This window comes from Sebastes fasciatus, chromosome 22, assembly GCF_043250625.1.
Source record: "Sebastes fasciatus isolate fSebFas1 chromosome 22, fSebFas1.pri, whole genome shotgun sequence".
NCBI lineage: Eukaryota > Metazoa > Chordata > Actinopteri > Perciformes > Sebastidae > Sebastes > Sebastes fasciatus.
The window spans coordinates 12695065-12705047 of NC_133816.1; the positions used below are offsets into that span (position 1 = coordinate 12695065).

Consider the following 9983-nt stretch of genomic DNA (forward strand, 5'->3'; position numbering starts at 1 on the left):
ATAAAGATCATAGTAGTAGTCCTCACCTCTCCTGTGTAACTTGATCTCTTTATAAAGATCATAGTAGTAGTCCTCACCTCTCCTGTGTAACTTGATCTCTTTATAAAGATCATAGTAGTAGTCCTCACCTCTCCTGTGTAACTGTATATCTTTATAAAGATCATAGTAGTAGTCCTCACCTCTCCTGTGTAACTTGATCTCGGGTTTCAACACGATATCCAACAGTCTGCGCTGACGATCGATCTCTTCCTCCTGCTCGACGATAGTTTTCTCTAAAACTCTGAATATTTCTTCAGCAGCAGCAGTTAGTCGCTCGTTAACAAACTCTCTCAAAGACTCAACTGAAGACATTGTTGTTTGATCATCAAGTGAAGAGTTACCCGCACTACGACTACAACATCGTCTTCAGCTGACTGAACAAGCAGCATGCAGCTCATGACGCTACTAGTAGTGTTGTTTACTTCCGCTGGGTGTCACACTGGGAAGGTCCGACAGTGGACGTGAGGCAGCTTTTCTTTCCGCCTTCATACCTTGGAGGTCTACAGACCTTGTAGCCTATAGAACATATTTACTAATATATATTAGTAAATATGTTTTATAGGCTACAAGGTGTGTATATATATATATATATATACATATTTATATATATATATATATATATACATATTTATATATATTTTTTTTTACATAAGTAAATAAATAAAACAAGATTAAATATTTTAACTTTAAAAATATATATTTTTTTTAAATATAGAAAATAAACATATACATTTATACACAATAAATGGATAACTATTGTTATTTTTTGTTGCAAAATGGGCAACTTAAAAAAATATTAATAAATGCCTCATTCAAAGTTTGGTAGCTTACATTTCAGATTGATTTAGCAACCGTTTTTCATCTTTTTATTAATACATCATAAAATATATTTGCTGCAATTTTTTTTTTTTTTTTTACACAAGTAAATAAACGAAACAAGATGAAATATTTTTACTTTAAAAATTTTTTTTTTTTAAATATAGAAAATAAACATTTAAATTTATACACTATAAATGGACCAACTGTTGTTTGTAATTCACAGTGCATTAAAAATGTTGAGTAAGAACGGAAATACGAGCAAAACATATTCAAACTGAGACAACTCATTATGCACAATGCCCATGTAAGTTGCACATAATGACATCATATTTAAATGTTTTGGGGTTAAAAGTGGTGAAGAATTACAATATTGCATACATTCTGAGATATTTTGTGAGTGAATATTTTGTCAAAAAAACCAACAACCATCAAGATCACATCATTAATAGCCACTACTGCCCACTCACTGTGAAACTAACACTTTTCCTTGATTTGGGAGATTAAGATTTTTCAAAGAAAAGCTGTTTCTAACAGAAATATAAGTAATACAGTCAAATGAAGGGAAACTTTATACTAACATATTGACATCTCATTTTTGTGGCAAACATTTCACATTCGGTTACAAAGATGTAGCTATTGCAAAAGTGTATTTCATTCAGTTAGTGAACACCTCTCCACAAGAGATTCACCTCTATGGTTTCTCCTGTGTATATTGACCCTCAGGTGTTTTCTCAAGAATGTGATTTGAGAAAATCTTTTTCCAAAAGTGTTGCAATTATGTGACTCCTGACTTGTGTGGGTTCAATTAGAAAACTACTTGTCTGTATTCACTCGTATATGCATTTTCAATTCAAGCACTCCAGAGAATCTTTTCCCACAGGTCTTACGAAGTTACGGCTTCTCACCAGTGTGGATTCTTCTAATGTGGACCATCAAGTTACCATTACATACAAAACCTTTCCCACATGTTTTACAAGTAAACGGCTTCTCACCTGTGTGGATTCTCATGTGGACCAAGAAGTTACTGTTACTACCAAAATCTTTTCCACATGTTTTGCAAGAATATGGCTTCTCACCAGTGTGGGTTCTTATATGACTCCTCAATGATGAAGCCTGACTGAATTTCGTACCACATGTTTTGCAAGAATACGGCTTCTCGCCTGTATGGACTCTCATGTGGACTGTCAATTCTCTATTACGGATGAAATCTTTCCCACATGTTTTACAAGTAAACGGTTTCTCACCTGTGTGGGTTCCCATATGAGTCTTCAATGATGTTACGTGACCGAATCTTTTCCCACATGTTTTGCAAATGAACGGCTTCTCACCTGTATGGGTTCTCATATGGACTGCCAATTGACCATTCAGTCTGAAAGCTTTCCCACATGTTTTACAAGAATATGGCTTCTCACCAGTGTGGGTTCTTATATGAATCTTCAATGATGACATGCAAGTGAATGTTTTCCCACATGTGTCACAGCTGAAAGACTGTTTACCTGTGTTAGTGGTACGGTGAATCTCTAACAAGTTAGAGTTCTTTACATTGTTACTGTGACTTCTGCTTTTGCGATGTTTTTTCTGTGATTTCGGCTCTGCATCTCTAGTTGATCCTGAGTCTCCATGCTCGCCTCCTCTCTGATCTTGGCTCTCAGCTTCATGAGAGATGTGAGAGAAGAGCTGGTGGTCACTGTTTGGTACCGATACCACAGAGGTTATAACTGGCATGTTGACAACAGACTCTTTCTCTGCAGCATTCAAGTAAAGAGTCTGAACTTCACTGATGTCAGCTTCCTCATGAGTAGGAGTCAACATAAAGGAATCAGTCTCCTGCTTCAGTACAAGCTGCTCTCCCTCCTGACTGGTGCAGAGTTCCTCCTGTTCATCTTTAATCTGTGGAGGATCTGGGTCCTCTTGGTCCAGACTGGAGTTCCTCTCCTGAATACAGAGCTGCTGGTCAACGGGAACCTCCTCCTCCTTACAGACATGTTGCTGTGGGAGCTCTGGAGGGACAGAGAACAAAAGCAATATGATACTAACGTTACTGTGATGAGAGAAAAACGGACATCTGAGCAGACAAATACAACCAGTATATCTTTAAACCATTATGTACGTAGCCCCGCTAGACCCCTAGGAGAACATTTTTATCATCTCCTTCCCCCGAGTTAGGTATCTCGTTCCCCCGAGTTAGGTATCTCGTTCCCCCGAGTTAGGTATCTCGTTCCCCCGAGTTAGGTATCTCGTTCCCCCGAGTTAGGTATCTCGTTCCCCCCGAGTTAGGTATCTCGTTCCCTCGAGTTACTTCATAGAGCACTTCTTCCAATCATTCCTGACTGTCCACACATTGCTGATGTACAGAGCCCCCCTAGATGATTTACTTCGATAAAGTGGGAAAGATATTGACAGATTCAAACTTCCTGGGTCAATAACTCATAACAGAAACATTGTTTAAACACAAACAACGTCTCTTTCTAGTAAGGTAGACAACGAGCTACAACCTCATTTTAATCAACACATAACGTTGGTCTCTATGCGCAGCCGGCGGTGAGACGAGTGGTCAGGGACCTTCTACAAAATGCAATGCCGAAAAGAGAAAACTATTCAATAACTTCAGTATTATGCAGTGTAGTACCACCAAAATCACTTCACACATCAATGGCCTCTTCCTGATTATACTTATTAAACTAATTAAAACATTTTGATGCACTAAACTTTATAGAAGTGAAGTTATTGAATATTTTTCCCATTTAAAATTCACCAAAATTATGCAAAAGCATATTTTTATATCGAGAATTGTGTAAATTTACTGGTATTGGTATCGACTACTAGATTTCTGGTACCGTGACATCCCTATACTTGGACGCATAAACACCTTTAACACTTACAAAACACTTGTCCAGGATATTGTCTTTTCTGGTCTGGTCCTTAACATACTGTTGGAACCCAGGTAACACAGTCTCCAGGTAACCCAGGTAACCCAGTCTCCAGGTAACACGGTCTCCAGGTAACCCAGGTAACACAGTCTCCAGGTAACACGGTCTCCAGGTACCCCAGGTAACACAGTCTCCAGGTAACACGGTCTCCAGGTAACCCAGGTAACACAGTCTCCAGGTAACACTGGTTCAAGTCCCCCACCACTACTGCAAGTAGCCAACAACCAGTAGCCTCTCATCATGGAGTCATACTGCCCATCTTTATAAAGATCATAGTAGTAGTCCTCACCTCTCCTGTGTAACTTGATCTCGGGTTTCAACACGATATCCAACAGTCTGCGCTGACGATCGATCTCTTCCTCCTGCTCGACGATAGTTTTCTCTAAAACTCTGAATATTTCTTCAGCAGCAGCAGTTAGTCGCTCGTTAACAAACTCTCTCAAAGACTCAACTGAAGACATTGTTGTTTGATCATCAAGTGAAGAGTTACCCGCACTACGACTACAACATCGTCTTCAGCTGACTGAACAAGCAGCATGCAGCTCATGACGCTACTAGTAGTGTTGTTTACTTCCGCTGGGTGTCACACTGGGAAGGTCCGACAGTGGACGTGAGGCAGCTTTTCTTTCCGCCTTCATACCTTGGAGGTCTACAGACCTTGTAGCCTATAGAACATATTTACTGCTATTTATTTTATTTTTATTTTTTTACATAAGTAAATAAACGAAACAAGATTAAATATTTTTACTTTAAAAATATATTTTTTTAAATATAGAAAATAAACATATAAATGTATATACAATAAATGGACCAACTATTGTTATTTTTTGTTTGCAATTGAGTAACTTTAAGAAATTATGAATAAATGTAATATTCAAAGTTTGGTAGCTTACATTTCAGATTGATTTAGCAACCGTTTTCATCTTTTTATTAACACATCATGTTATAGAGTAGGCTAATACAAACAAATATTTAAAAAAATATATTTTAACTTTAAAAATATATCCATCCATCCATCCATCTTCAACCGCTTATCCGGGATCGGGTCGCGGGGGCAACAGCTCCAGCAGGGGACCCCAAACTTCCCTTTCCCGGGCCACATTAACCAGCTCTGACTGGGGGATCCCGAGGCGTTCCCAGGCCAGAGTAGAGATATAATCTCTCCATCTAGTCCTGGGTCTTCCCCGTGGTCTCCTCCCAGCTGGTCGTGCCTGGAACACCTCCCAAGGGAGGCGCCCAGGAGGCATCCGTGCTAGATGCTCGAACCACCTCAACTGGCTCCTTTCGACGCAAAGGAGCAAGGACTCTACTCCGAGTCCCTCACGGATGACTGAGCTTCTTACCCTATCTCTAAGGGAGACGCCAGCCACCCTCCTGAGGAAACCCATTTCGGCCGCTTGCACCCGCGACCTCGTTCTTTCGGTCATGACCCAACCCTCATGACCATAGGTGAGAGTAGGAAAATATATATTTTTTAAAAATATAAAAAATAAACATTTACACTAGTTACATAGTACATATAAATTTGATGCTTTTTTACAATGTACGCTACATTCCACAAAGAATTGAGAAAATTTTTAGAGGTCAAAAACAGTCTGCAATATAGCTAGTACAGCTTTTCTTTCCACTTTCATACCTTGGAGTTCTACATACCTTGTAGCCTATGAAATATATTTACTGCTATTTTTTTTTTACACAAGTAAATAAACAAAACAAGATGAAATATTTTTACTTTAAAATTATATTTTTTAAATATAGAAAATAAACATATACATTTGTACATTTATACACAATAAATGGACCAATTACTTTTATTTTTTTTGCAAAATGAGTAACTTTTAGAAATTAATAATAAATGCCTCATTCATTGTGCCCTTAAGGAGAACAAATCATTACTCCAAGTCCTTTATCCCTTCTGCTGTTAAGCTGCTGAACACAGACCATACCCATTTTAAATGACTATTATTTAGAGGAATTTTAAGATATGCTGTTCTTATATATTGTTCCTTATTATTTGACTTTTATTGCTATAATCCTATGTATTTATATGGTTCTTATTGTAACTTGTCCCTCCAACTGCCCCATGCCTTTAATATGTTTCCTTTGACTTTAATTATTGGTTGTCTGTTGTATGTCAGACAAATACAACGAGTATGTCTTTAAAACATTATTTAAAGATTTAGATTCATAAATGTCTTATTCAAAGTTTGGTATTTCAGATTGATTTAGCAACCATTGTTTTTAAAAAAAAATCTTTTTATCAATATATCATGTTATAGAGTAGACTAATACAAAAAAACATAGGCTACCAACTGCTGCTGTTGCATTTATTCAAACTTGTGTGTCAGTAGTAAGGATGTACATGTATCATTCCACAAGGACATTTGGAACGTTTTAGTAAACTACAACTGTTTTTTTATTTTTTGTTTAATAGCAGACAATGATTTAGCATGAAAAAACAAAAAAAACAAATAAGCAGCGAAGGAAGAAGAATTCAAATTGTTTAAGTAGAAATACCACAGTGTAATTCAGTGCATTCAAAATATTGAGTAAGAACAGAAATACGAGCAAAACATGTTTAACTGTGAAACTAACACTTTTCTTTGATTTGGGAGATTAAGATTGTTTCAAAGAAATACTGTTTCTAACAGAAATATAAGTAATACATTCAAATGAAGGGAACCTTTATACTAACATATTGACATCTAATTTTTGTGGAAAACATTTTACATTCAGTTACAAAGATGTAGCTATTGCAAACGTGTATTTCATTCAGTTAGTGAACACCTCTCCACAAGAGATTCACCTCTATGGTTTCTCCTGTGTATATTGAACCTCAGGTGTTTTCTCAAGAATGTGATTTGAGAAAATCTTTTTCCGCACGTGTTGCAATTATGTGGCTCCTGACTTGTGTGGGTTCAAATAGAAAACTACTTGTCTGTATTCACTCGTATATGCCTTTTCAATTCAAGCACTACAAAGAATCTTTTCCCACAGGTCTTACGAAGTTACGGCTTCTCACCACTGTGGATTCTTCTCATGTGGACCATCAAGTTACTACTACATCTGAAATCTTTCCCACATGTTTTACAAGTAAACGGCTTCTCACCTGTGTGGGTTCTCATGTGGACCATCAAGCTACTATTATGTCCGAAATCTTTCCCACAGGTTTTACAAGTAAACGGCTTCTCACCTGTGTGGTTTCTCATGTGGACTGTCAAGCTACTATTATGTCCGAAATCTTTCCCACATGTTTTGCAAGAATATGGCTTCTCGCCTGTATGGACTCTCATGTGACTCTTCAATGATGATGCCTGAGTGAATATTTTCTCACATGTTTTGCAAGAATATGGCTTCTTGGCTGTGTGGATTCTTATGTGAACTGTCAAATCACCATTAAGTCTGAAATCTTTCCCACATGTTTTACAAGTAAATGGCTTCTTACCAGTGTGGGTTTTTATATGAGTCTTCAATGTTGATGCCTGACTGAATCTTTTCCCACATGTTTTGCAAGAATATGGCTTCTCGCCTGTGTGAGTTCTCATGTGAACTGTCAAATCACCATTAAGTCTGAAATCTTTACCACATGTTTTGCAAGTAAACGGCTTCTCACCTGTGTGAGTTCTCATGTGGACTGTCAAATCTCTACTTTGTTTGAAATCTTTCCCACATGTTTTACAAGTAAACGGTTTCTCACCTGTGTGGGTTCCCATATGAGTCTTCAATGATGTTATGTGACTGAATCTTTTCCCACATGTTTTGCAAACGTACGGCTTCTCACCTGTGTGGGTTCTCATGTGTATCTTCAATTTAAAATTATACTTAAAATCTTTCCCACATGTGTCACAGCTGAAAGACTGTTTACCTGTGTTAGTGGTATGGTGAATCTCTAACAAGTTAGAGTTCTTTACATTGTTACTGTGACTTCTGCTTTTGCGATGTTTTTTCTGTGATTTCGGCTCTGCATCTCTAGTTGATCCTGAGTCTCCATGCTCGCCTCCTCTCTGATCTTGGCTCTCAGCTTCACGAGAGATGTGAGAGAAGAGCTGGTGGTCACTGTTTGGTACCGATACCACAGAGGTTATAACTGGCATGTTGACAACAGACTCTTTCTCTGCAGCATTCAAGTAAAGAGTCTGATCTTCACTGTGGTCACCTTCCTCATGAGTAGGAGACAACATAAAGGAATCAGTCTCCTGCTTCAGTACAAGCTGCTCTCCCTCCTGACTGGTGCAGAGTACCTCCTGTTCCTCTTTAATCTGTGGAGGATCTGGGTCCTCTTGGTCCAGACTGGAGTTCCTCTCCTGAATACAGAGCTGCTGGTCAACGGGAACCTCCTCCTCCTTACAGACATGTTGCTGTGGGAGCTCTGGAGGGACAGAGAACAAAAGCAATCCATCTTATTCTCAGGTGCGTTACTGTAGAAATGATTGGGGCCGTAACTTCCGGTGAGGTAGCGGAAGTAGCAGTAAATAGTTAGTCCCATAGGCTAACCATAGTGGCAAACCGCCAACGGTGCTGTGGAGGTCCTGATCTGCCTCAGAGCTTCACAGATTGTTCATCTCTTCACCGTCTGAAGCAACGGAGTCAATAACGTAGCTAAATAAGCTAGTGTAGGTTATCTGAGGTGACTTCTTCAAGTCGTCCTCCCATCCGTCCATAGTATAGGGCTGAGCTATGATCACATGAGCCTGTCTGAGCTGTAATAGATGGTATTCACACATGCTTTACTACATTTATTAATACAATCGCTCAAGGAGAGACGATTAGCGTAGCGTTACTAGGGATGTCACGAGAACCGATACTTCGGTGCCAAAATTCAAAAAAACTGACGGTACTCTTTTTCTACAGTACCGACGGTACCGTACGATGCCTGTAGTGGTCGTTGGTAGGGATGTGTGTGGGATGTGTCTGGCCTCTCCGGTAGAGCTTTGCTGCGGGGGTCTACTTGGCGCCGCTGCTCCGTGCACACCCGCTGTGACGGTTCCATCCACCTCGCGGCGATTACCTCATTAACATTATAGTTACCTTATGGCATTGAGATTAAACGTGAAATATTGCCAAATAGGTGCGTTTGCTTTTCATTTCGACAACAAATCCTCTGCCTCCTGCTCCTACTACTCTGAGCTGACGGACCAGATGCGTTCACGGTCAGTATGTAGTGTCAGACAAATACAACCAGTATGTCTTTAAACCATTATGAGTCATTTAAAAGATCATAGTAGTAGTCCTCACCTCTCCTGTGTAACTTGATCTCGGGTTTCAACACGATATCCAACAGTCTGCGCTGACGATCGATCTCTTCCTCCTGCTCGACGATAGTTTTCTCTAAAACTCTGAATATTTCTTCAGCAGCAGCAGTTAGTCGCTCGTTAACAAACTCTCTCAAAGACTCAACTGAAGACATTGTTGTTTGATCATCAAGTGAAGAGTTACCCGCACTACGACTACAACATCGTCTTCAGCTGACTGAACAAGCAGCATGCAGCTCATGACGCTACTAGTAGTGTTGTTTACTTCCGCTGGGTGTCACACTGGGAAGGTCCGACAGTGGACGTGAGGCAGCTTTTCTTTCCGCCTTCATACCTTGGAGGTCTACAGACCTTGTAGCCTATAGAACATATTTACTGCTATTTATTTTATTTTTATTTTTTTACATAAGTAAATAAACGAAACAAGATTAAATATTTTTACTTTAAAAATATATTTTTTTAAATATAGAAAATAAACATATAAATGTATATACAATAAATGGACCAACTATTGTTATTTTTTGTTTGCAATTGAGTAACTTTAAGAAATTATGAATAAATGTAATATTCAAAGTTTGGTAGCTTATGTCGTATCTTTCCTGCGACAGTGCTGTTGAAGTGATGAGAAAAGATGCTCCGAGGACACTGTTCTTGCTGGTATAATAGAGTTTATTACAAACAAGCAACAAATGTCATAACGGACGTCTAGAGCGTCCGGAGGTCTCAAGTCAAATCTGAAAGTCCTCCACTTCGGGGCTCTCGTGCCCCCTTATATCGGGTTCATGTCAGGCAACATCTGAGCTGAGCGTATGACCATATATGGCTCTGTTATCCTACATGTTTATCTTTCAGCCCCTGGTCTTAGTATGACCATGTGTGTCTCCACATATACCCCCCACACATATGTTTACAATTAGGGGCCTCGCTGTCTTGTGCAAGACCT

General features: G+C 38.9%; 2 protein-coding genes across 2 annotated transcripts; both read right to left on the reverse strand.

The window, feature by feature from the left end:
• Nucleotides 1-1647: 1647 nt before the first annotated feature.
• Nucleotides 1648-4426, reverse strand: LOC141761289 (uncharacterized). The gene is made up of 2 exons (XM_074624624.1): nucleotides 4360-4426; nucleotides 1648-2858 (listed from the first exon to the last, which is right to left on the reverse strand). Exons 1-2 carry the CDS (start codon nucleotides 4424-4426, stop codon nucleotides 1750-1752), a joined length of 1176 nt encoding a protein of 391 aa, XP_074480725.1. The 3' UTR covers nucleotides 1648-1749.
• A 2370-nt stretch (nucleotides 4427-6796) lies between these two features.
• On the reverse strand, nucleotides 6797-9195 carry LOC141761290 (uncharacterized). The gene is made up of 4 exons (XM_074624625.1): nucleotides 9024-9195; nucleotides 7930-8157; nucleotides 7402-7857; nucleotides 6797-7149 (listed from the first exon to the last, which is right to left on the reverse strand). Exons 1-4 carry the CDS (start codon nucleotides 9193-9195, stop codon nucleotides 6797-6799), a joined length of 1209 nt encoding a protein of 402 aa, XP_074480726.1.
• Nucleotides 9196-9983: the final 788 nt, after the last annotated feature.